General features: G+C 42.9%; 1 protein-coding gene across 5 annotated transcripts in view; it reads right to left on the reverse strand.

The window, feature by feature from the left end:
• jarid2b (jumonji, AT rich interactive domain 2b) overlaps positions 1–27,739 on the reverse strand; it is a 107,007-nt gene that overhangs the window by 46,767 nt on the left and 32,501 nt on the right. For 2 of the 5 annotated variants that reach the window (XM_044335144.1, XM_044335141.1), the window contains exons 1-2: positions 7,420–7,933; positions 6,581–6,707 (exon numbers count right to left, since the gene is read on the reverse strand). In XM_044335144.1, coding sequence (XP_044191079.1) covers positions 6,581–6,707; positions 7,420–7,500 — 208 coding nt within the window. In that variant the 5' untranslated portion in view covers positions 7,501–7,933. Of the gene's footprint in view, positions 1–6,580; positions 6,708–7,419; positions 7,934–7,962; positions 8,491–27,739 lie in introns of those variants that run through there. The other 3 variants (XM_044335146.1, XM_044335143.1, XM_044335142.1) reach the window with 3 other exon arrangements.

Genomic DNA, 27,739 nt, shown 5'->3' on the forward strand with positions numbered 1-27,739 from the left:
ACACATCATCTATCTAGCAATTGTGACTGAATGACAAACTGACACACGGCCCTTCTCATCCCAATATTGCCACATCTATTGCACCATCTTTGGGGCTAGTTTTCCAGGGAAGGGAAAGTTACTTATTCATTTCCCTGCCCACATACTCCCTTGCCGAATGCAACTGCTGTTCTCTGCTGATGTGCGAGATGTCTACCCTTTGACAAAAAAACAAAAGCCCAAGGCAGTGAGAGAAGAGAACAGATATTGCTGGACTTGACATTCTTAGTGAGCCCAATTGACAGAGCCCTAATTAAATATTTAGCAAGCAACTCAGACAAACAAAACAAGCCCCCAGACAGATTCTTAAATCAAAAGCAACAACAGGCACCAAGAATTCAAATTAGTTCAAATAGAGGGGTGGAAGTCAATGGTAATTAAGGGAGACAACCAAATTAAATAGATATCATAAGGCTGGATTTCCTCATGGGCAGTTTGTGCAATTCCTGGAACATGTTATACAGGCCTGTCTAATTCAACAATAGAGCGTGAATGAGCAAATGTATCGGGAAAACAAGTGGGGGTAGTTCAAAGCTTTTCAAAGTTGCTTTTTTTTTTTTTTTTTTTTAAGAAGTATAATGTGGGCGCTGCCAAGAAGACTGCAACCAACTGAAGACAGAGGGGCAGTCACGTGTTTAAAACTGTGCTGCTCTTGCCAGCTGAGATATGACTTTGCAGAGCTGAAAGCTGAATATTTATATCAGTGAGTTGAGCAGAGCTGCAATCAAAAAGGTTTGACATTGACAATAATTCAGAGCATTTTGCCCGTTTTGACCCGTTTTGACAAGTATTCACGCCCGGCTGATCTTTGGTATGGCAGGTTATTAAATTATTCACGTTCGTTTTGCAAAAACAAAGCGATGACTCATTGAACACTCAAGCTTTGAGTGTTTAACTTGGTTTGTTTAAATAAGAACGCTGCTGTCATGAACCCTGTCTTTCATCGACGCTTTCGCACCGGCGTATCACTTTCTCATTGGATGGTTCTTGGTTCACTACCTTCCATACACTCCCAGTGAAATTCCATTTGACTGATACTCCAGAGGGATGTGTCACTCACGCTGCACCGCAAACTCCTAATAGCAGGTGTCAAAAAGGGAGATAAATTAAGATAATAACGACAGTGGAGCATAGGTTAGAATAAGTGGCAACTTGAATGATATCCTGTTAGTGAGGGGGCTACTGTCGAACAAGCCCAGGCATTGTGTCATCTTAGAAAGATGGGATGAGGACTGGAGTAGTGAGATCAAATGACAGTGTAGGAGACAGGATGAAGATGAGAAATTGTGGAGCTGGTAAAAGGAGTATTCAAACATATGATTTAACTGATTTTGTAAATGTGCTTTGGGCTGAATAAGCACACACACATAAACGGTCACACTTTCTCATTATTGCACAGATACACGTGCTGTTAGTTTTTCTCACACACGCAGGGGCAGGTCAGTACCTGAAAGCGGAGGTACAGTCATCAGCCACACATCGTTGCGGTCACAAAGTTAACAAGCGCCGGCTGAGTAAGGCCATTGCACTGCCGACAATGCTTTATGTTAAGAGTTGGAGAGCCTGTGAGTCTATAGGCCACGGATGAATCATTGCCTTGTAATCTTTTGGTTGGCACGAAGGGCTTTCATCTGCATGCTTTGTATTACTCAAGAGTTTCACTTTTCAAGCGAATGTACAATTTCAAAAACAGATGAGACAGATCAGTTCAGTTCCAGTACTTAATATATGACCATGTAAATTGGTTTAAAAAAAGCAATCTTGGGAGAACTGACTAAATATGGTAATTCGCTGACAAAGAGGAGATGGCGAAAGGAATCTGATCATGACTTTTGGACAAAATCTTTTTTTGCAAGTGAAACTCGCGCTAGTGTTAAAAAGGAACTAGCTCATTAGCTTTAATTGTGCTCCGAAAAATGACTGACGCTTGATGTCCCCGTAGAGCGCAAACAAACAGGCAGAGGCCCATTTACCACCGCCGCCCCCCCCCCTCTCTTCTTCTCCTCCTCTCCATCTATCTCCCCCCATTCCTCCGAAGAGTTGTTTGACATATGCTGGTTGCACATGAGTGCCCATCTGAGGGGCAGAGCCTGGAATCTTGGGAAGGCAGAGGGGCTGGGGATGGGCGAGCGTGGCAGACAAGCAGGGAGCCGAGGACCGGCGCCTACCCTCCAGTTTCCTTGTGCTTGTGGAGGCCTACCACAAAGAGGCAGGAGAGGTGGTGTACTGAAAGTCTCGAGAGAGAGCAGGAGGGAGTGAGCGGAGGTACGTAGCATAAGATGGCGTATTACAGGGCTGAGAGGAACCTATTAGTGTGAGCCGCGGTAATATGTGGTACTATAGCAGAGACGAATCATTGAAATGTGAAAGAGTTCAATGCCATATAATGGTAATCTGTCTTTTGACTCAGATAAATAAACAACTCTGCACAATTAGAAATCAAAACTCAAATGTTATACAAAACTTAAATCTCCCTTTCCCTCTTGTAAATATGAGTACCAAGATACTATTTCATGCCCTTTTTTTTCAAGTAACCCTCTGTGCCTCTATACAATTAAAACTGCAGCATAATATAAAAAGAAACAATGGGTAGTTTTATTTTAGGGAAACTCCCAATAGTCTCCATTCCAATGTTTTTTTTTTCTTTGAGAATAGAGGCAAATACTAAAAATTGACTGCCTGGCACGCAGATTTGAAATAGCCCCAAATATATTGCTCTTCTTTCCAAAATGGACCTAACAACACTGCATGACACTTTACCACAAGCCAGAACAAAAGCATATAACAATTTTCAATTCAGAAACATGGCATCTGCTTTGTGCAGTTCAAGGCTGTAAATCTAAAGCATAACGGCAAAAAAAATGGGATTCTGTAATGGCTCTTGCTGTTGTTGGAAAAGAGCACGAGAGGACGGAGTAGCATGCAATCTCCTTTACTTAATGTCTAAACTCTCCCTCTTTTGGCTCTTTTATTCATTTCCTTTTACCACTCCTTCTATCCTTCTCTCTGCTGGTATTCCTTCATCCGTCTTCCTCTGCCAGGTGATGCTATCACCACAGAGGGGCCCACATAGTGTTTTAGCTGCCACGGCTGCCACTCTGGTCATGCGAGGGGCTGGCAGCATGGGAAATGCAGACAGACAGCGGAGTGACAGCAAAGTGAGTGCTGAAGGAAGGAGAACGACATGCATAAAAGCTGGTAGGAGCGGCAGGTCCTGAGGTAGCAGACAGGCAGGAGGAGAAAGAGAAGGGACAGTCGGAGAAATGGGCAAACAGGGAGCCCTCTCTTCAGCCCCTCCTGGTTTTTGGCCGTCATCCAGCTCCTCCATCAATAGCACTCAGGGAAATGGAGAGGGAGGAAAAGAAAGGATGGGAGGGGAGCAGAGGGAGATGGGGAGAGGAGGTAGAGTGTGTAGCGGAGGGAGATGGCGAAGCAAAGGAGGTACAGGAAGAAGGTGAAGCTTCGGCAATACGGAGAAACGGAGAGGAAGGGTGGGAAACAGGACAGAAGGAAAGGAAGGGAAGGGAAGGGAGGGTGGCGATGGGAGAAGAATGGAGAAAGAGGGAAGGAGGGGTGACAGATTTTGTGGATAGTTAAGACAGACGGGAGCAGAGGACAGGAAGGACAAAGCGGAAAAAAAAGGGAGATGGTGAGAAAGAGGGAGACAGAGACGGATGGAGGAAACAGGAGGGAGAAAGAGACGGTGGTGAAGGGGGGTGGAGGGTGTGTGGGGGGGGGTTGGGTGCAGATACGTAATCGAGGAGATTGAGCAGCAGGAGGGAGAGAGGAGACAGGAGCTTGCAGAGAAGGCAGTAACCAGAGTCCTATTGATGTGTAATGAAACCCCGCATCGGGGGAGAGACAACCGGAAGGACAGACGGATGGATGGAGGGGAGATAGGGATGAGGAAAGGAGGGGAAGAGGAAGAGAGTGAGGGAAGGGCGAGTTGGTGAACAAGCGGAAGCCGGGACGCAAAAGGGCATAATGTCATTTTGTTAAATAATGCAGGGAGCGAGCGGGAGAAGCAGGAAGTGTGATGGACACAGAGATGGACGGCTGCCAACAGTGTGAGGTAAAGTGGCTGGGGAAGATGGCATGATTGCTGGTTATGGGCAGGGAGAAGGCTGTGTGGGTGGGGAGATAGACTGACACACACACACACACACACACATACAAACACACAGACACACATACAGCTGACTGACAGACTGCCACACCCCCCCTCTCTAAAACAGATAGCCACTGCTGCCACACAGAGACAGAGGGGAGGAGGAGGAGGAGAGAGGGAGAGGTTGGGGATGGATGGAGGAATGCGGGGAAGGAAAAGATGGAGAGACAGATGCCTGGGGAGGGAGCAAATGCTGCTTTTATGAGGTTTACAGACAGGTATTGCTCTAACCTCCTTTAGTCAGGTGACACCCATTTCTCAAAATGGTGGAAACATACTGAGGCAAAAACACTTTTCTTTTTCCTGTGTTTAGTAATTAATTTTTTAAAACACAATTAAAAATTCACTTTTCAGGTATTCTATGGACTAAACTTATTAGTCCAATTAACTGATTAATCGAGAATGTAATATTCCATAATGATAATAATCATTAGTTGCTGCCCCCGTTTTCAAGTATGTTTTAATAAATTTGTAAAAAATGTTTTTATAAAACAACAATTCTATCATAATTTCTCAGAAATTCTTTCTTAAAATTGCTAATTGCAAAGAAATATGAGAAGCTGACACTAGCGGATGTTTGGCATTTTTGCTTGACTTCAACAATTATACAATTATTAAAAATTTTCCTTGATTAAACTAATCAATTACCAACTAATTGGTTAGACATGACACATGTTCACTAATCCATCACCTTCTAAAACCTGTCTAACACATGAAATGATCAGGTACATACGTGGTCTGATTCTCCAAAATGGCTGATGGTTTCACAATAATGCCTGTGTGAGACTGAAAACTGTGGCACATGTCTGGCCCCAACGTAAGCCCGGACTCTCTAACCCAGAGTCCTCTAAAACAGCAGGGGCTGCCCATTCAGGATGTAGCACACGCTGAGTGTGATCCTCCAAAATGGCTGACAGTTTCACCACAACGCCTATGTGAAACGGGAAACTGTGCCGCTTCTACAGCCTCCCAAAGTCTCGCTAACCCACGGTGCTCTAAAACAGCAGGGCCCGTCTATTCAGCCTGGCTCCCTTTTGTGTCGGTGCGAGCTGCTGTCGTTACCCCCGGTGCGACGGGCCGCCGACGCTTTCTAATGAGTCATTTTTATTCAGGCGATAAGGTCAGCTACCCGCGGCGGCTTAAAAGGCCCTGAGGAGCTCTGGAGTGGCAGCTATGAGATGCCAGACAGACCAACAGAGATACACTGGCAACAGGGAGGGGAGGGGGGCACTCAACACAGGCATAGAGGGAGAAATAAAGGTGTGAAAAATATATAATAAAGAAATACATAAAAAAAAAAAAAAACAGGGAGCTACGTATAAAAGATAAGCTACATTTCAAAAGAGACTTCCCTTCTGTCTGCCTGCCTGTCTCCACTTCTGCCTTACGGATGACTGGCTGGCTTCCTTGGCTGGGCGTGAACTTTCAGAGGCTTTTTTTTTTTCTCCTCCTGTTTCCTTTCTTTTCGGTGTCTGGGTTGTGTTAATGTCAGCTGAGAATAGCTTCTGAGGCACGTGTGAAGTTCAAATCTCCGCTGTTGGCTGGCTGAGGGCTTTTTTTTTGTGTGGGAGCACCAGTGTCAAACAAAGCCATGGTGGCAGCTCAGTTCAAAACAAGCTGTTCATCCCCCCCCCCCGTGCTCTCACTCTTCTCGTGTTGTTTCAGGTTTACACAGCACAACAGCAAAATCCCTCAACTGCTTCTGTTGCCAGCTTCCACCTGGAATTGGATTTCTGTCTAACTAAGCAACTTCAAGTGTGTATTCAAGTCAGTGTTTGTAATAGTCCATGTTTCTAATAGTCCAAGATGGAAAAGATTAACAACACTTTTTTCACAAGTTCTCTTTAGTGTGACCCCATCAGAGTCCCTCTGTTTGATGTATAAACAACATTTCAAACCAAATGGGAAATATTTTCAGTTCAAGGGTTCCTTTGAGGATTTGACACTGAACCAGCAAAGTGAAAGACTGCAGCTCGTTGCCCACTGACCCACAACAAAAAGCAAATGAGATTCCTTGATCATTTGTTCTCGTTGGATTCTCTGTTTTTTAAGTGAAATCAGGTCCCATCGTCAAGGAAAACAAAGTCTTCGCTAGCAAACAGACTAATAAAATTGTTGCCCACAATTACAGGAATGAAGAGCTAGACTTTAAAAGTTTAACGTTTGTTTTAATTAGTGTGTTACAGTGATTTGTACAACTCTGGAATGAGGTCAGATTGCTTTATTTCCTGTTATTCACCTATTTAATAACCTTAATATTATGCTGGTAAAGTAGACAGCTACAAATATACTCAGCTGATACTTATATCATCCCAGCAAGTGGAAGTATGCTGCTACAGGTTCCATGCATTAAGGATGTGGATATGGACTCACCATTGGAGTTTGTGGTGCCGTCACCATCCAGCTGCCGTTTCTGTGCAGTCCTAAACTCCTTTAGGGAGAGGTAAAGCACCTTCCGCATCACCCGCTCCTCCGACCACGGGATCCCATCACTGTCATCCTGTGGAAACATCCGACAAAGAAACAATGGGTCAGTATTATAAACTATCATCACACACAGAAAAAGTGGGTTCTTTCCCCCATTAAAAAAAAAAAAACCCAAAACAGTTATGCGTGTGTTCCTGTTCTTGTGGGAACAGGAACACCGGGTTTATCAGCTGGTACTCAGCTGATAAACACCTCTGAATTATCACGCTATTTTTGAAAAAATCTGGCAGACAAGACAATGAGTAGCCCATTAATATAGGCTGCAGCCTTGCAAGTTGGACCTGTTTATGCTGAGCGTTTTCCTTTGTTACTGTTGTCAGACAACAGCATGGCCATAAAAGTGTGACTTGAGGTCAAGGTTAGGAAACGCTTACAGGCCAGTTGTGTTGAGATGTGTGTTGAGTTTCAGCAGTCTGTAAAACTGTTACCTTCTTGAGACAATTAAGAAATGCCACAGAGTTACTCTGTACCTTTCTGCAATATGAAAACTCTCTGAAAACTGCCTGGAAAAATAAGCTTGCTTCATGATATACCACACCAGTAGATACAGCTAGTTAGCATTTTACATGGCATTTGATGGTTGCTTTTTAACCATTTGTCTCTTAAAATAACAATAAAATACGGAAAACACAAAGTTGTATTCAGTGGGGAATTGCATGAAAACTTATGATGGCTTTAGTAAAGAAAAACAGACAACAAAATTCTAGTATAATGGAGAATCTCACTATATCGTGACATTGGCATGACACAACATTAGCATAACATAGCATTAGCTTGCAGCAAGACACAGGGCGACACATTAGCATAACAATGTGCGAAGGACGGCATCCACCGCACAATGCCGTGATAGGAGAGTGTTATGGTGATGAATAGGTAGGAAGCAAATGAAAAAAGCATCATGGGACTGCGAGTTCATGTGTTGCTAATCTCTCCCAGCGAGACCGAGACAGAAGATGTTATTGTCGAAGAGGGTCACCAGAAGTCACACACACACACACACACACACACACACACACACACACACACACACACACACACACACACATCCTTTTCCAAGACATGGCCATTTTTTTCCAGTCAGTTTCAATCTAAGCAACAAACCCATGACATCAGCCACCGCAGCGAACATATAGCACATCAAAGCCACAATTTATTCAAAACACTATTGCTTCTATTGAGAGTTTTAACAGCTTAATAAAAAAATATTCCCCTACAACAAGCATTGTTAAAAGGGGTCTTTAGTGAGTGTCCAACAGCAATAACCATACTTCTCTCTCCCCTCACTCCCCTACTCTCATTGCTCTGGCAGCTGTGTTTGATGTCGAACAACGCTAATGACTAAAGGAAATGAGATTAGGACATGAGCAACAACAAAGAGGTATTAATAAATAATGGAAACTGGAAATAGCTCTTCTCTAGTCAAGCCACAGGGCGAGTGGATTTCAGCTGTAAGGTTTGAGAAAACACTTTGTCTTTGTGCAAAAAGCTAATGCATGCTAATTATCGAAATTTAAAAAAAAAAAAATTAAAAAAAAAACATTTCTGATCCTGTCGACTCATCCCGGCGAGCGCACGCTTCCCTCCGTGTGAGTCAAATTGTAACGCAAGAGGCAAGAAGTGAAAAGCAACTTGTGTGGGAGACTGTTCTGATCATCCAGTTGACTCAGATCATTTGATTTGGCTTGGCTACGTGGCTGGCGGACATCACAGTGACAACGGCGGAGGAGTGCATTAAAAAATCTCCACCTCACACAAAAATAATTACTCCGAGACGTTTTATCGCTGCTGTAATAACAAGATAACAGTCACGGCGATCCATTAAGAGAAAGCACTCTAAGAAAAAGAAGAAAAAAAAACAGGTACTCGGGCGACTGTGGTTGGGGTAACAGAAACCGAGTCTGTGTGTCTTTCTTTCTGAGTGTGTGAAAGAGAGAAAGTTAATCTCATCCTAATATTATGCATCCTCCCACAGAATAACATGCAACTGAAATGACTGCTGTTTATAAATATCTTTCATTCAGAGCTGCAAATCCTGAAGATACTTTATTCACACACAATCAAACATACAAGATAGAAATGTTATAATGCATAACATATACTCTCTACTCAGGGCAGACTGGCAATTATCGCATTATCAAAATCAGGTATGTGCAAATGTGTTAAGTTCAAAATTCATGACAATAGATTCAAACAAAAGTCATGTTTCTGAACCTTTAGTGCATCAAAACGACCACCAAAAACAGTCTAATTCTGCAGAAAGGGTTTTGGTGCAGTGCTTCTCAGTGGGTGGTTCCTAAATACCCCACAGGTGGATGAAAGACAAGTTTGCAAGCAAAGAACCACTTACTTACGGGTGAACATGGTTTACTATCTCCACGCAATTGAAAACTTCCAATAATCAAACCAAAAAAAATATATTACGACCTCATTCACTCACTTCATTCATTTCACAACTCTTAATATATTTTGACAATATTGACAAGACTGATTTTCCTTGTTTATCAGGCTTTTGTGGTTTTTGTCTCTTCAGCAGATAAAAATAAGCTTTTGCAGAATTTTGTTTTGATTTCCCAGGTCTGCTCTGGGGCCTTGGGGATGAGGTCTCGGCAGAGCTGAGGGAGGAGAGGAGGGGGGGGGGACAAGATTAAAAGCTGGGTGTCTGCACATGATGGAGCTGATGGGTGACAGCCACGTCTCCTTGCATACAGTAAACATGCTGGCACGTGCACACACACACACACACACACACACACACACACACAGACACACACATACAGGCGAGTGGACCGTTCAGTGCACCGATGCTTTGCAGCCTCTGACAGAGGTTGATGGGGTGTGTTTTGTGTGTGGCGTGCAGTCCCTCATTACACTGTCACACGTGAACGCGGGTATACACACACACACACGCACACACACACACAAGCGAGGAAGGTAGTGCAAGTATTCAATTATACCATTTCATTTTCTCCTGTAGTTAATGTCACCTAATCCATTCTGTGTGTGTGTGTGTGTGTGTGTGTGTGTGTGTGTGTGTGCGTGTGTGTGCATGTGTGCAAAAGCCTGCCAGGTAAGCACCAATTACCTAGACAGCTCACTGGCACTCTTTCCCTCGTGGTGTGGCACAAGGCCAAATGTACACTGACACACACACACACACACACACACACACACACACACACACACACACACACACACACACACACAGCATTGACATTATATCCCAGGGTTATAAACTTTCACATCTACAGCTTCTATGGCATCCATATCTCTACCTGAAACACACAAACACACAGTTGTACTAAGAGAGAGAGAGGGAAAAAAACCTCCCCTCCAAAAACTGAGCTAAACTTCATCTGCATTTCTTTTTCTCTCACTTTCTCTCGTTTCCTCACAGTTTTTGGCAGTGTGCCACAGATATTTCCTCCACTGTGTGCACATAGCAACAAGGTCTAGAAAAAAAGAAAAAGAAAAATAATGCCGACTGACTTTTTCATCAGCTGGGAGAAAAACAGCCGAGTGTTAAAGCTCCGCTCGATTACAGCTGTTTCACCCTGAAACCCAAATAATAGTTCTTCATAACTTCAGAAGAGCGGTTACGGTGAACTATTTGTCTGACCTCAGAGGTAGTTTGCCACCTGTTTTGGGCCAAGGTGTTCCTCTACTTTCCCTAGATTTTCCAGTCACAAATGCTAGCTCCTGTCTGTGTTTTCCAGGTGTAAAATAAAAAAAATGACGGACACAAATCGCATGCAAAATCCCTCCACAGACATTCACACTCTGCCTGCCGGAGGGTAAGTGTAGCATGACAAAGGAAGGGAAACATCCCCTCAAATAAGCAACAAAACCAAATTGTGTCACATCTCAGTTTCTCAGTCAGACATTGCTGTGTATGTATGCAAGTAAGCATGTGTGTGTGTGTGTGTGTGTGTGTGTTTCTGAGATATTGCCAGAGCCCTTTAGAGACAGCTCTTAGACAGAGCAATGCCAGCCGAGCGCTACCTGGCACTGACACACACATCTACACCCCGACCAGCTCCCATCAGGCTAGTGGAATCCCACTAATGAGCGCAGGGACCTTTTCTGTGCACACGCTGTGTGTTTGTGTATGTGTGTGTGTGTGTGGGTGTGTAGCCAAGTGATGCGTCAGGAACGCTGTATGCCTACTGTCACCCGGCAACCCCACCCCCACCTGCTTTGGAATACACAAGTAATCCAACCTGCGAAAACCACACAAATACACAGACAGACACCTTTTAGGCATCCAGAGGGATAACTGTGCTTGAAAAGTATGCCAAATAAGATCATTACATCTCTCGCTCTGCTTCTCTCTCTCTGTCACACACGCGCTGCAACAAATCAGACATGTAGAGCGCTTGGAATATATACCAACGTAATACCTTTCCCGCTGGGCTTCTTAAAACACTTTACCCCATGAAACTTCTCCAGATAGAACCCAAAGGGAGAAAATATCACTGAACACAGGTACTTGTAAATTTTCCTGACATTTTTCAGGAGCATCACAAGGCTTTAAATCTTTTAAAATATAATGTTATCTTCAGGAACATGAATTATTTTTACATATTTTACATCAGCTAAAGATTCTGTTTATTTGCCTGCTTCATTTTTTTCCACATAATGAGTCATTCGGAATATTTTGTATAACTACACCAATATTACATTAAAAATATGCACATCCATTAGAGCAAATTTACTGAGAAAACATAGTGAATAATATCTAGAAAACATTTCCGCTGGACAGAATTTTGCCAACAACAGAACAATTACAGCCAAGTGGAATAAACAGAATTTTGAAAACTGTTTCAGGAATTGAGCAAATGCTGCAGCAACAGACCGATGTTAAGAAGTCAAGAGGCTGAGCGGGATTAATCTATCACTGCATCTGTATCTGTTCATCTAACTAGATGAAAAGTGGAACTGCTTGCACATCATAACCCCATCTTCACTCACACATTTCTCTCTCCAACACATGCCAAACCAATAACCCTGATAGTTGATGAAGAAACAAGTCCATTGCATTGGCTGTGTGTAATACTGGCTGAAAAAAAAAGACCCTGGATGTAGTGTTAGATACATGGGTTAGAGGAGAAACAGCAATAAAGAGAAGCATTGGCTGTATCATATGTCCATTTTAAAACTTTGAAACTACAAAATGACATTATTACCATCGAAATCACATTAACCGTTCATCTGTTACATTGTTTGGACTGATGTAGATGAGGAAATGAATGGAGGAAATACAAATTTCCTCAGAGACTGTTTAATTCCCATACTAGACCATATCATACTACAACAATGGATACATTTCACAGCACAAAAACATGCTGCACACTAGTTTTCTTTTGTGGTACATTAGTATGTTTTGTTAGCAGAGCATAAAAATAAAAATAAAAATTCAAAGCAGCACTTTGGTACCAGTATTTTGTAAGATACTAAATGAAAACATTAGTGAAATTGCTTATTGCAGCATTCCCTGAAAAACACCCTCTGTACCTTTAAGAACATCACAGGGTCTGTGTGTAAAAGTGTGACAGAAAGCCGAGCCATGCTAACGTCATCTCTGCAGCGTATATGTGCCAGTGCCTACTGTACAGAAGAGATGGAGGCCACTGATTAAATAGTAGTTAAAACCTCTTTGCTAATATTTGTGTTTCAGTATTCATTCATCAGTTAGGTGGCCATTCTTTTGATTTGGATTAGATCCATATGCTACACATAGTCAAAATGCAGGTATTCATCCAACACTGCTACACAGAAAGCCCACATTTTCTTTTCTTAAGGAAAAAAAACCGTTTGTGCCGACGCATGTATACACGCACAGAGAGAATCTGCATCTACGTACATCTACTTTCAGTGTGTGTATGCACGTGTTCACACTAGCTGTTCTAAAAATATCCCAGCGCTGTGCTGCTGCCGACTGTGCGGATGTCATGGCAGAGGAATGTGGGCCACGCGCCAGCCGCAATCTGCTCCACAAAACCGGCCCAAAATCTGTTATTCTAACACACATTTCCCCTTAGAGGCAGGACAGAGAGATGGATAGATGGATCGATGGAGGTGAAATGTTATTCTAACAAAGTCTGGGTTATTGTATCCAGTAGTCAGGACAGTGTCCCTTTCTCCTCTTCCTTCCCCATCTTGATCTTTCTCACTCTTTTACCAACACATGGGCCCCAGATGACTGGCTGCAGGGATATGTCGACCAGGAGTTCACAAGTGGTACAGATGACAGTGATAGCAATTATTTCATTTCCAAATATGTCACTGTAAACTTTCTTAGGGTCATGACCAACCATTTGTGGATTACAGATATTTAAAGCATCTTGATTATGACCCTGCAGTGAAACAAATACAACTGTAAAGTATTAAGGCAAGCCGAGACAATGCAGCAAGGTCCAAATTATGCCACACCACAATATTCGAGGGTTCTTCAAAGTAATCTTGTGAGTTAAAGATGAAAATGCTAATTATATTGTCTAAGCAGCATGTTTGAGATGACGTGATTTATTAGAAAACTCAAACTACAAACTTGGGAACTCTGGCAGTTTTTCATCTATAATTAAAAACTATCAAGTACTTTCAAACCCGCTACCCACTGCTGGTGTAAATGACAGCTACTGCCCCACAAAGAGGCACCCCGCCACTGAGAAACAAAATCTTACATCTAATCTTACATCAGCATGATTTGCAAACAACAAAGTTAGTTCCCCAAACTCAACCACAAAAGCATGTGTTGGCTCCCGAAGCTCACATTCCAATCCTAAATACGTCCTGGTCCCCACGTCCCTTATAGCTTCAAGTAGACCGGATGCTGAGCTCAGCTTGGAGCTCAGAGAAAAGGCAAACGGAACGAGGTTGTGAGGTTACTGGGGACATGAGGCCCTATAGAATCGCCTCATTACACCACAAGCTCACTGCATTGGAATGCGTGTGTGTGTGTGTGCACGCTTGCAGCTACAGGGCCCTCCCTTCAAACTAGAAAAGAGAGGAGAGGAATTCCACAAGGGCTGAGGGTACCTCCTGCAAAACTGTAAACCACTTAAAAATACTTGTGATGTCCCTCTCTCTGCCATCTGCTTGTGAGGTTGGTTTGGCTTCCTGGCTCAGGAGCCAATGGGCGGGGTTGGAGAGGGTGTCAGGAAACTACCTGCACCTGGGTAGTTAAGGCCTCAGCCTATTTGGGTGACTTCCTTGTTAACCTCTTTCTCTTCTCTTCCTTCCAGGCCTGCACCAGCCAGATGGGCTAGGGTTTTGTGTTTTGTTTGCACACATCACGCACACTTCACTCATCCACACTGCATTCATTACTGACCTCTTAAATTGACAATAAATGTCATTTTAGAAAGTTTATTCATGTGTGATTCCCTTTTTTGGTCGCTGACTCTGAGCCAGCTCGTGACAAACTGGGGGCTCCTCCAGGATCAAAAGAACCATTTTGGTAAGAAAAATTTAGTCTTTGTGGTAATTTGGTCTGCTTTTGTTTTTGCTATCTCCTGTGATGATGGGAGTTTATCCATTTGTTTGTAGGCATTTGGTTTTTGGAAAGTCTGGACTTAAGACCTTGTTACCAATTTGGGGAGTACCATACATGAGCTTTGTTTTCTTTTGGGGGAGAGCTTAATTCTAGTCCTTTCCATTAAAACAAACCTGATACAAAACACCAAACTCAAGTGCTGAATCCTAATGTGCATCAACATCTTGCATACATCCAAAATGCACAATAGACAAATTTCAACCAAACACAAAACAAAAAAGGGACAAAGGACTAGAAATTTTCTCTTCCCCAGAAGAAAACAAAGCTCATGTATGCTAATCCCCAAATTGGTAACCACGTAGACAAAGTCTAAGTACACAAAGTCCAGACTTTCCAAAAACCAAATGCTGATAAATAGATTGACGAACCCCCATCATCACAAGAGGCAGCAAAAACAAAAGTGGGCCAAATTACCACAAAGTTACATTTCATCTTACCAAAATGGTTCATTTGATCCTGGACGAGCCCCCAGTTTGTCACAACCAGCTTAAGGCTGGACAAAGGAGGGGAGACCACACATGAGTGTAACTAAAAATAGATTTATTGTTCATAACAAAAAGATAAATGACACTAAACACAACCAAAACTAAAGCCAGACGAGTTGTCCACAACTTTCTTGAGCAAAAACAATATAACAAAATGTATAATAAACTAGATTTGAGTTGCATTCTCAACGGGATCCAGTCACGTTCTATGTGGATATTCAGTCTAAAATAAGTCATATTTTAAATAGACTTCATGCAGGAAACTTGGACTTTGACATCATCTTTTCTTTCGGTACTTACATATACAGCAGAACAATGTCTTCTATCTGCAGCCTGGCTGTGATGGTTGCTCCCGCCGAGCTCAGTGTCACAGACACACACACATACACATGCAAACCTCCCGTCTCCGCTGTCAATCATATCAGCTGTTGGCATTTGCATGCTCATACACACACACGCAGTCCGAATCTATCTGAGTGTGCATAAGTGACAGACTGCCAGCACCATTCAGCCCTGTCGAGCATAAAACGCTGTCAGTCTGGTAAAAGTGGAACAGAGAGAGAGAGAGAGAGAGTGAGAGAGTGAGGGGAAGAGCTTTTAAATGCAGACGGTGACCAAGTTTATTTTGACTGAAAGAAATAAATGCCACAATGCTTTGAAAATCATGTGTGTGTATCTGTGTTTGTGTGTACATGTGCATGAGCAGAAGAGGCCCAGCTGGCTACATAATGAGGGGTTTAAATTGACTGGGCTGCCCACCCACCCTGGCTATGTGACCACCTGACCCCTGTTGTAACCCTTAACCCCCCCCCCCCCACACACACACACACACACAAAACGTAAATTCATCAACCAACTAGAAGGCTGGAGCTCAAAACCTAACCAGCTCTGAAGATTTTCCAGCTTGTACAGTTGTATGGGATGTACTTGTTTGTATTCTAGCTTTGAATGTGATGCAAAATCAATTCAACGCTGGTTAGCTGTCAGGCTGGAAGACACCAGCTGTCTGACCTTTCCACTACCACATGAATACAGCATACCACTTGTGACTGAAAGACAATTGTCTGACTACAACCATCCCAGATCCACACAATAACCAAAATGCGATCAACTAATTATTTGGGCCATCTGTTCAACAAACTGCAGTCACATTTTTTTATTAACTGAGAGAAACAAGCAAACATGATTCATTTGTAGTGTTAAAAAAGTACAAGACAAAGTGAAAGACAAGGAGGAAGCCCAAAATATAAAAAAAAACAAAACAACACATTCTAATCTTGTGTGGGTTGTTTATCACATTCCTGGACCACTGACTGTGTTTATTGCAGTATTGACAGATCATCTAACAGTACGTGGAAGGAGTTTGTTAAGGTTTGCTTCCTCTCTCAGTGCACGGCATACAGCACCGGAGGAGTATTACAGTAAAAAAAACCTGGGCTCAAAGCAACTGTTTCCTGCTCATTCAGTGCCACAAAGCACTGGGAATTTTAAGTGTCTCTCATAAAGTGAAATGTTAAAGTAATGGCGTGATATCAGCTTTGCAGCAGTATCTTTGAGAATTCTGCTGGTTTTAGGGCTCAGCTGAGGAAAATTCTTCATTTTCTGAAGTAACATTTGGCAGGTTAAGAGTGCTGACTGTTGAGAAAAGGAAAACAGGAGTCCTGGGCCACATCTGGTCTCACAATATACTAAAATACAGGTCTCGTGGTAGAAAATATAGCATAAAGCAACCCTTGTGTGTGTATATATATATGTGTGTGCTTTTTCTGATCTGACAGGTTGCATAACAAATGGCCCCCATTCAGTAATAACAGCCTCATTCAACACACTTACCCTCCAACTCTGTCACAATATCACTTTCACTTTGGCTACATGCCGCTGGTCAGAGGTTTGACTCAATTCCCTGCACTACGGGTGCACGCAGACACACACACACACACTCACTAGCCGTTATCAAGAGGACAGTGAGTTCTGATCGACGGCGCTCCCCAACCTACTGTCATTCATCATGGTAGCAGTGGCAATGGCTCCTGCGCTTCCCCGCTATTCCCTCGAGAGCCTTGGAAGACCCTGCTGCTGATCCCTCTTAACAGAGCTGCATTTCTGACCCACTCACCTCCACACACACCAGCTGCTCCACAGAGACAAATGAGACATGACTTCTATAGCAATAGTTTATTTCTCAAGATTCATGCAGCCAAAGGAATATGCTCTTCATTGTCATCCGGGCTATATGTCACCATGTGCAGTCTCTGGAGATTATAACAATCCTTTCACATAATATAAAACCTGTCAGGACATTTATATACTTAGACTGATGTCATCTTTTAATACATGTATCAGTACAGTATGTAACAGCATGAAAATGGTGCAAAGGCACACAATAGGGAAGTACTGTCTGTGTTGCAAATTTAACTACCTGGTGCATGTGTATGCACACCATGAGTAAATAAAGTCTTGTCCAACAAAGTGCCTAAGGCTATGACAGTCCTAATGGACATTTTTTGAAGAAATGTTATTTCCACGCATGATTTTTCTACTGTTTTACCACTCAAACAGCAGCTTTAAAGAAATGAATTTAATTTCACAAACTCTCAATACTTAACACTACTTGCATTTAAGTGTTTTGGTTAGATTAAATGCACACTCGGGTCATAAAACTAAACTGGCATGGCGCAAGTGCGTCACCATTTGATTCTGATAAAAACAAAAATTGGACTCAGTTTATTTTCTATGACAGTAGCAATATATTATCAGAAACTAGGTTGCCAGCCTGCAAGGTTTGATCCTTTAAATGTGGCAACACTTGACACATTCTCTAGTATTTATTTGTGTTGGTCTTGTAACATCACTGTAGCATCTCACTAGGGCTGACATAACATGCTAATTACTTATTGGAGTGTGGTGTGTGTGCGCACATCCATGCAAACAATGTTTCAAAGCATGTGCAAGTACAGTTACAGTGTGTAGATATATCGTGCCACAGAGGCTGAAGCCCTCCCTCTCCCACAAACACAAGGAGGGACAGGAAGGCAGAAACAGGAAACAGAGTAACCTCATTAGCCTTATGCCTTGTCTGACAGGAACACCCTGCAGGCTAGCAGGCTCATACAAATACAACGAGAACCACCGGCCTCTGGTCAGCTTATGCAGCATCCGTCTGCTACTCATGCAAGATGCCATTTGTATGGAAGCAAGCTGGTTTGAGGGCAACGCCTGAGGGGGACTACTAGAAAGTCTGCCTGTTAGCCTTGGATAGTCAGACTCATCAGACTGACTGCAGGATTACATATGGAATCCAGTTAGGTAAAGCTGTAAACAATCAGACAGGAAGAAGCACACAAGCACCATCACACACGTGCACACAGGCACACTTACACAGCGACAACAACTCGTAGCCTGAGGGTTTAAACTCATTTACCCTTGCAGAATTTTGCACGAGCACAGGCAAGCTGCTTTACTAGAAAGACTCATTAATTCCCCTTTCCACAACCAGGACATAAAAAGATATTGAGCGTGTGAAAAAGGCTGCCACTTGCCCACACAAGTGAAGAGCTAAATGACTGTGTATTGCGAGACACAAGTTAGATTAACCCAAATGAGAACCACTTCAAAAAGCATCTCCCGCTCTCCGTAGAGATGCCTAAAATCCTAAACCAAAAGAGGTTCTCGGCACAATCATTTTTAGATGCAGCGAATGGTGCGAGTGTCTGCTGATGCAAGTGCGATTAAGTCATTAAAAGATCGATATAAGCACCCCTTTGTGTGTTTGTGTGTGCTGAGGCAGCACTCTAGTAGTAGCCTCTGTGAATTAAGTAACAAACTGGTTTTTGTAGCTGCAGAATAGTCGCTTTTCATACCCACACACAACCTGCACTGAATCTGCATTGTAACAGTTTGCATTTTTACATTTCTTCTGCAAGCCCTTGTGAGTGATGTTTACCTTAAATCCTGTTTCTGCATCCCTATACAAACACATTTACCATACATTTATTTACACAGAAGTGTGTTTTAGCCTTAATACATTGACCTCCTTTCAACTTCATTGATAACTTTGCACTTGGGCGCTGACAAAGAGCTGTGTTATCACATTCAGTACAGTAGCACCAGCAGCTTAACACGTGAGACTGACAACAAGGAAGAAAAACGAAAAAACCTTGGTAAGACAGAGAGACACATTCTCAAAAAAACACGTAAGACAGAATTGCGCAAGCAAAAGGAGTAGGAGCAGCTCCTTCACATGCCTGATAAGAAAGAAATGTAGGGCTTGTCTTTTTGTTAGACCATAATGCACCACTCCACCTCTGTATACTACGATACTTTTTCCCCATGCAGTGGTTCTCAAATTCTTTCACATCAAGGACCCCTAAACTGACAAATTAGACCATGGACCCTCATTTGATAAGATTTTTCCTTTTAGAAGTTTTATTACAGAAAGTGTATTTAACCCATACAAAACCAAAATAGTCATATGTTCTGTCATCATGTTACTTATGGATGGAATTATAGTGAAAATAAATTATTCCTCTTTTTGCTGGAGACCACCTACAACCTCCTGAAGGACCCCTGGGGGTCCCCAGACCCCACTGCACTAGTGCATGCATGCAGCCAAAACACTGTCCAGTGTTGTTCATTGAGATGGATGACCACCCTCAAAAGGCCTGGATCCATGCATTCACACTGTTCCATATATGCACGCACGCACACACAGTGACATTTTGTATTTAAATTTGACTTTGCATAGTAGTAGAACAGAAGAAAGCAGTGTAACTAGGGGGAGAAGAGAGGAGAAGAGAGGAGAAGAGAGGAGAAGAGAAGAGAAGAGAAGAGAAGAGAAGAGAAGAGAAGAGAAGAGAAGAGAAGAGAAGAGAAGAGAAGAGAAGAGAAGCGAAGCACAGTGGCTCCTGTGTGGCCACTCTGGGCCTGGTGCCGGTTGGCATTGGTTGGTATCACCCCCTCTGCAGCTGGTGGCAATATTAAGCCGCCTACTGGCAGAAGGGTGGTGGGGGCACTCGGGCGTCAACTAGCCAGGCTGAAGGTGGGGCAGAGCTCTATGTGTGTGTGTATCTGTGTGTCCTAAGATGCCCTCTGTTGGCCCTGATGTGTGTGCACACTTGTGGGGAAAGTCACTTGAGGGTAAGTCTGACTTTGTCTATGCAACTGTGTGCACATGCCCTGGGCGTGTGTATGTGTGTGTGTGTGTGTGTGTGTGTGTGTGTGTGTGTGTGTGTGTGTGTGTGTGTGTGTGTGTGTGTGTGTGTGTGTATGTGAGCCAACATGCAGCTGCTTGCAGAGGTAGATGGCGTGAGGATCCCAAGCATAAACAAACCAAACTGATCTGAGATGAGAACATGACAAAATGTTGGCCAGGGCTCCAGAATCATTTTTGAAAAAAAAATCCAGGCTGTGGATAACCTTGGAATGGATCTTATCAACTCCTAGAAGGTCAGGCTCTCAGGCTTTAACTCCACTACAGGATAATGTACATTCTTCACAACTGAACCAACTTTTTTTTTTGTTGCAGATACACTGCAGTGTGCTTTAAGAAATCACTGTCATTTACAAGATTCCTCAACAGCAGTAAATTTCTCTATTTGATAGCTCTTACAGTTGTAAAAAGATTTTTAAAAAATAAAATTTGGACATGTTAACATGACTCTTCTTGAGAAAATGTTCTGACACTGATAACAACCCACGCCAGAGATACCATCAATGTAATGCTACCAAAAAACCCCTCAATGCTTGGGACTGCTTTTCAAAGCAAAGACACTCATTTTCCACTAGTGTAACTGGGGCTGATGACAGCAATAACAGAGTAGCTTGTACAGACCATGTAAGGTCAAGTCTCTCTCTGGCTGACAATCTCACTAACAAGCACGTCACAACACGGAGCCCTTTCTACACTGTACACACACACACACACACACACACATACACATAGAAGCACACAAATGTCTGAGAAGCACTTAAAAGCTCACACTATACAAGTGCTTGTCTGGATCATTACTGGCAGACTGTATACTGTTATGTACACATACACACACAGTCAGTGCCAAGAGGTGCATATCCATCCTTTCTGCGTGCAGCGACTTCTGACAAGCAACTCTACGCTATCTGCATGCACATTCACAATTGCTGGTTACTAATTTTATGCCTTCAAATGTAGCTTACATAGGAATCAAAGAAACCATCAGAGTCAAAAAGGCATAAGCCAGGAAACAGTACCTCCTACATGTCATCCTTTTCAACTGCAACAAACAGGAATATATCTAGAAACCCTCCTTCGAAATGTAACTCATCCCCCCAAGAAAGCTGAACATCTGGAACTACAGTAGTCAGGCGGGAAAAATAAATAAATAAATAAATAAATCACACACTAAGTTAATTCAGAATGTATGACAAGTGTATATTGAAAAGACTTGGCAGCTGAAATATTTCTGATGACATTTTATTAACAATACTCTCTGCGCAATTTTTCATGTAACTTGCCAGACAAATGAGACCGTTCCAACAAAGCAATAATTAGGCAACATAACTATTATTTCATAGACAACACAATTATTTCGCAGACTCCCGTTGCTTATCAGGGGAAAAAAAAAAAATGAATCAAACTGTTGTGAACAACCCACAAATATCACTTGGGTGACAAGTTAATTACCCAATTTAACAAAGCAAATAATTATCCTCTGGCTCTGGGTCTAGTGAACTATTTTCCTTATGGAAATGAGACTCCATGTGCAGACGGAGTTGCATGGTGGGGAGCTGACGTCAGCAGTTATTTAGAGAAGAGCTATGTGGAAGCTCTGGAGTGGGTCAATAGTTGAGGCCTGTTATTACTTTGTTGCCTCTCCTGGTCATTGAGGTAATTCAATATCAAAGGGAGTAGAAAAAGGGGGGTGGGAGGGGGTGGGGGGGTTAATGCTCTTTTGTTTCTTCTGGCTCACACTTTGAGGAATGTGAGGTTCATACAATGTTTCTGTCTCTCACCCTCTCTCACACCTCCCAGTGAGTCTGTACCATCCACCTCGGATGGACGTATGCATTCAAGTGCGTGTGCAACGTTATAACCTCAAACCTGCGTGTGCTGGCATTAATTGAGAACAACGGGGGGTCACAGCAAACATATGTCAGACATGACACACTTCTGCTGAGCTAAGTGGGTTTTCTTACATATGCACATGCGCAAACACTTCACCATGTAAATGTGTATATACAGACACGAGTGAGTGTTTTGTTCAACAAAATGGCTTTGTGGCCTCTGCAATCCCTGTTACATACCAATGAGTTTTTTCTTAGAAAATTGGCAACAAAGAACAACTTATGTGTTCAGTTATAAGCCGTATGGAAAAGGCAGCGGTGACTGGTGTTCAAAGTCTGAAATGAGTGGTGATAATGAATGAGTGGGTTGTAGTGGACAAGAGCCAAAAATATCTTATATAAGTGTCTTGCCAAAAATGAACAATCACAGCCAATGGAGTTATATGAAACTGCAAGCTACAATGAATCTGTAATATGAACATATGTAGCAAAGCATACACCTGCACACAGTCCACACACACACACACACACACACACACGCATACACACCAACATTGAAAATACCTTTTTATTTACTGCACCATTCAAAAGGCTAAACCAGTTCACAAGTGAAGTGCTAGACAAGCACTCCATAATAAATCTATAACCGTTCGCAGGGGAGTGGAAAAAGCAACCTTTACAGCGCAACCTCTTATTCACATATCCTCTTGCCGTTTGACTCTCTTTATTGCAGTCCAGATGCATTCTGTTTATTTACCCGGACACCATGGTCCAATTTAGCACGAATGAGGGAAATTAAATCAAGCCTTGTGAAATCGCTAGACTTCCCGGCCCTTGTTTCTTCCATTAAATTGTCATTGTTGGCCAGCCATTTATGAGACACGGCAAAACAAATGTAACACTCAAGGAGCGGAGCAGAAAAGCCAGAGGACGTGGTGTAAATTGCAACACACTGGGTGGGTGGGAGGTGGGGGTACATGGGCCAAATAAGAAATAATTTGCTGAAACATTAAATAAGATGGATCAGAGTTTGTAGCGGTAAAATGGGGTCATGCGGGTATTTCGAGTGTGGATAAAAAAGCACTGGAGCTTTCAAGTCAACTGCAGGGATAAAATGCAAAACATACAGTTGATTTCAATCACACAAGTATGGTCTAAATTATGGTTATTCCAGATTTAGAGTAAAAAAAACAAGTTAAAAAACAATTAAAAATAGCTTTCTGGCAAAATAACCACCTAATTTCTTATCAAAGACCACATATGGTTTAAGCTCCACATCGACTCGATATCCCGGGGCTTTCAACAGAGAAGTCCAGCAAGAGGTCAAGGGTCGGGGGCAAGCAGGTGGCCGGAAGGGTCAAAGTTGACCTCCAGGCGGACACATCAGTGGGCGGGCCAAAGCCACTCTGCTCAAAGGACCCGTCAATCACAATCACTTATTTACCATGCGTCAATCTCTGATGGCCCCAGGGATCCCAGCTAGCTATTTCTCTCCTGCCTCTTTACCCCCAACCGGAGCCAGATAAGGGCCTCTTTACATGACAAAGTGCTGTGGAAGAACCGGGCAGAGAAAAGAAAAAGGTTCCTTTCAGTTGCCGATGGGGGGCAAATCCTCTGCCCACAAGAGGTTATGGTCACATGGTTCTAATTTAAAACTGAAAGGTGAAATGGGAACTTTGAATTCTTAGGCCTAACGTCACATCGAGTATCTTGCACAAACCCAAATCTTAAGCCCCTTTTAAACAGAGATCCTACAATATTGCTGTTAAGAAGACCCCTCATTGTGCCGGCTTTGCTTTTTTTTTTTTTACACTGAAGCAAAAAAAGTTGGCATAATGCTGCCCTTGTGTGTGATTTTAGATAGCGTACCGGCATTCCGGAATCAGAGGCGTGACGTGTAACACTAAAGTGTCGGCGTCTAGTCTCGACTGCCCCTCCGTGCTGGCTCTCCCTTTTCCACAGACATTGATTTGGCAAATGTGACTACCTCTGCTGCCGGCTCACTGGTGGAACAACAATGCCGCCCCGTTCTGTGTTTGTACATTTCATACAGCATGGCGAGACGGAATAACAATGCAACATTCCCGCCTTGAACAGGCTGTATAAAAAGGTGCTAAAGTAAGTGGCATTAACATGACATCCTATATCACTGCTTCTAATCTAGCTTTGTAAACCATATCCTAAAAGCTTTTTTTTTTTTTTTTGTTTCAAACCAGTCACAATGTAATAACCACTCTTTTAAAAATCAGACTGTCATTTTTACAGCAAACATTCTGCACACTAGAAACCAATTAGACTAGGCTTCTCTGAACACGAAAACTCTATAGAGCTACTGTGGAGCATGTGTTACAACTTTAACTCGCAGCTGTAAGCTCACTCACCTCGTTCTGAACCTCGCCCTCACTAATGATGTGCAATGTGCTAAAGTTGTCACTGCTTAAAAGAGACAAGAAGACAGAAGGAAACCATCTACCCTTTTTTTTTTTTTTTTTTTGTGTCTTCAAATGAGCTCGGATTCAGAGAGATGTTTTGGCACGTGAAAGCGAACGTTTTTTGAAAGAGAGAACCAAGATGTGAAAAAGGGGAAGCCTGGTTTCCATGGTTTACAAAAACTGGCAGACAAACAAGGCGTCTGTTATGAGTAAAATAAAAAAAAAAAAAAAAAAAAAAGAAAAAGAAATATATTACTACAGGGAAGATGGAGGATTTGGGGTTTGATTTTGTTTTGAGTCTGGGCTGGAGAAACTCCCGATCGAGCCATCTGCCCGTGTGAAAGCAATCGGAGGAGTCAGACAGTTTATGCCAGCAAAAAAGAAAAAGGAGAAAAAGAAGGGGTGTCACAGGGGAGTTTGTAGGAGGAAGAGAGGGAGGGGAGGACAGGTAGGCATTGTGTCTCGAGTTCCCCTTTCTATTCATTCACCCTGGTTCCTTTTTGGCCTCTTGGGGGGATGGTAACTGAAGAGGGTGTTAGAAATGTCTTGGTGCTCTGAGGCTGTCATCTGCGGACAGAGGGAAGTTTTGTATTCAATGCTCTGTAAGGATGAAGGAATTCAATCAACTGGCATCTGTAGAGGACAACAGAGCCCACTGAATATCAATAGCTTCGGGATTTTAAAGAGACGTGTCACACATTTGCAGCTGAATGTATGTAGGCTCAAATGCCAGCTAGCAAAGACAATGGTGTTATAGGGAAACTTTGATTAGCCTGAAGCCTGTTATGTGAATGAGAAACTAATAGGATGAAAATAAGCGAGGTCATTGCCACAGAACAGTTAGTGAATCTCTTAAAAGCAGCTGCATGCGAGCGAAAGCAGAAAGCCAAGGGCACCGAATTCTTCTACACACATCAGCTGATTTCTCTGACACAAAAACAATTTACACCTCAAGGAAAATAACTGTTTACAATCCTTCAGAATTATTAAAATGGTGATTGCTGAGTTACCGCCGCACTATGAGGGGCATTTAATTTGAGATGAGGTGAAGGTATGATGACAGGTCATCCCATAGGCCCCGCTGGTATTTCTCCTTAGGGGGAAGTTGATTTTAAATCTCCCGTCTCCCCACCTCTCCCCTCCATATTTCATACAGACTTTTCAAATGCGTGCAAATCTTCATCCATCACTGACAGGAAGGCAAAATAAACAATCATACCGTAGATCAATCACTGTCTGTTTAATGCCGCGCAGCGCCGATGCTGCGGGGTGGGGAGGTTTAACACGGTGGCGTGTGTGCTCACGTATAGTACGTATGTGTGCTATATGCATATTGTTTGTGAGTGTGTGAACGAGACAAGCAATCAGAGGAAGTTTGTTTGCGTAGCGCACGGCTTAAAAACACAAAGCATATGCAATATTTTTTCCTTTTACTGCAGAGCTCTGTGGATGTGGAATCTATCCCGACAACCAGTGAAACTACACTCGAGCTTCACTGTCAGCAAATGATAAATAAGGCTACATAAAGCCAAGTCTGCACAGATAAACTCTTCAAAATTCTCTTCTTTTTTTTTAACATTTGGTGATTAATGACGAAGGATTTTTAAAACCTGTCCTGAAACTTGTCTTCATCTCAAAAACTCTGAAGGCGGCGGACAGCTACATACAAATATTCGGAGTCCATTTGATAGCCAGAGGTGAAGACACATTAAACACTACTGTAAATATGGCCAAAGAGAAGAAATGCATCAGGCCCTATCTGCTGACATCGTTGCTGCCAGGACTGATCCTGTCTTTAATCAAAACCTCAGATCTGGGCTCTCTATCACTGTGTCTGCTTTAGAACCAAAGTCTACTGGCCGTCATCACCTGGCCTTCCCTCCTCTCATCTAACACTTCATAAAGACCATTCATCCCACCATCCTTTCATCCGTCTATACCGGGGGCCTCGTTAATCCTCCTCTCCACCCTGACCCTGTACCACTCTACTGGACTGGGACAAACTTCAAAGAGAGGGGGAGTGAGAGAGAGAGAGAGAGAGAGAGAGAGAGAGAGAGAGAGGGAGAGAGAGAGAGAGAGAGGGTGTGTGTGTATGTGTGTGTGTGTGTGTGAGAGAGAGAGAGACAGATTGGGTGGGTGGGCAGCTGTGTTGTGCTTGGCCTACACCACAAAGCCTTTAGAGGACAAGGGCCCACACACACACACACACACACACACACACACACACATATTTATATATACATACATACATACATACATATATACACACATATATATATATATATACCCCACTACTCTTCAACATCCTCTCCAGTCCCTCAGCAGTTAATCTCTTGAGAAAGTGAGTAACTAGGCCTCACCAATTTTCCCCAAAGCCAGCATAGTGCAGAGCACAATAGTACACATGCTAATCCGCAGTGTGATGGAAGAGATCATTTAAAAAGGAGGGGTTCACAATTATTCAAGTCTTTATTAAAACAACAGTCAGGTGCCCATATGAACATTGAAACAGGTTTTTCCTCGCTGTAATCATTCCTCCTGTTCATGCTGATCATTAGAAGATCTCCTTTCAATGTAAGTGATTGCACTGAAGGAGGACTGTCACTTACATCCTAAGTACATCGTGAAGGGATCTTTTTAAATGGTCGGTATAAACAGGAGGAATGATTACAGCAAGAAAAACATGTCAATGTCCATTTGGCCACTAAACTACTGCAGTGAAGAGAAAGTGCAGATGATTCACGCCCTTTTTTTTTAGATCTCCAAATTTGGGTTTGTGGATTCCTCCCGATACACGCATTCAGTCTCAGGACATTCAAAATGAATCAATGCGTTTCACAAAATGTAATTAGACAGTAGATTATGTCCAATCCGCAGCTATCGAATGACAGGGACACATCATTTTCCCACAGGAACGTGCACTATTTAACCAACCGGAGTAGAATTACAACGGTGAACTCCGATGAGCAGCCATTAACTGGACTGGTACACTGTGTGCTAAGACCCCATATGTGCTCCACTGTGCCTAGGGGAGGGGCACTAACAGAGAGAGGCCTTTGACAGACAAGCCCCAGCTAAAAGTGACAGTCTGTGTTGGAAATAGACTTGCACACATGCATCAAATAACACACACACACACACACACACGGCTGATGACAGCTAAGGGAGTCTGACATGCCTGCCACCGCCACTGGTGGATGTATGTTTATTTTATTAACCTGCCACAGACTCAGAGGACAAGGGGGGGGGGGGGAGAGACAGAGGGAGGGAAAAGAAGGAGAAAAGGCTAAACGTCAGTGTGTGCACGCTGTGACCTGTAAATGTACATATAACCTGAAATGCTTCCATTTATCTGACACATTTTAGTTTATGTGCTAATCTGTATTTATTCGCTTTTAAAAGGTTTTTCCCTCTCCAGTGCCTACGGCGCTACATCAAGTGCATGTTTTTTTCCCCAGTAGGAAGGTGTTTCAGACTGACATTTTACTTTGTGTCTGACTGTGACCTATTGTGTCCAGATACAAACATAACAAAAACT

Source organism: Thunnus albacares, chromosome 19 (genome assembly GCF_914725855.1).
Source record: "Thunnus albacares chromosome 19, fThuAlb1.1, whole genome shotgun sequence".
Taxonomy (NCBI): domain Eukaryota; kingdom Metazoa; phylum Chordata; class Actinopteri; order Scombriformes; family Scombridae; genus Thunnus; species Thunnus albacares.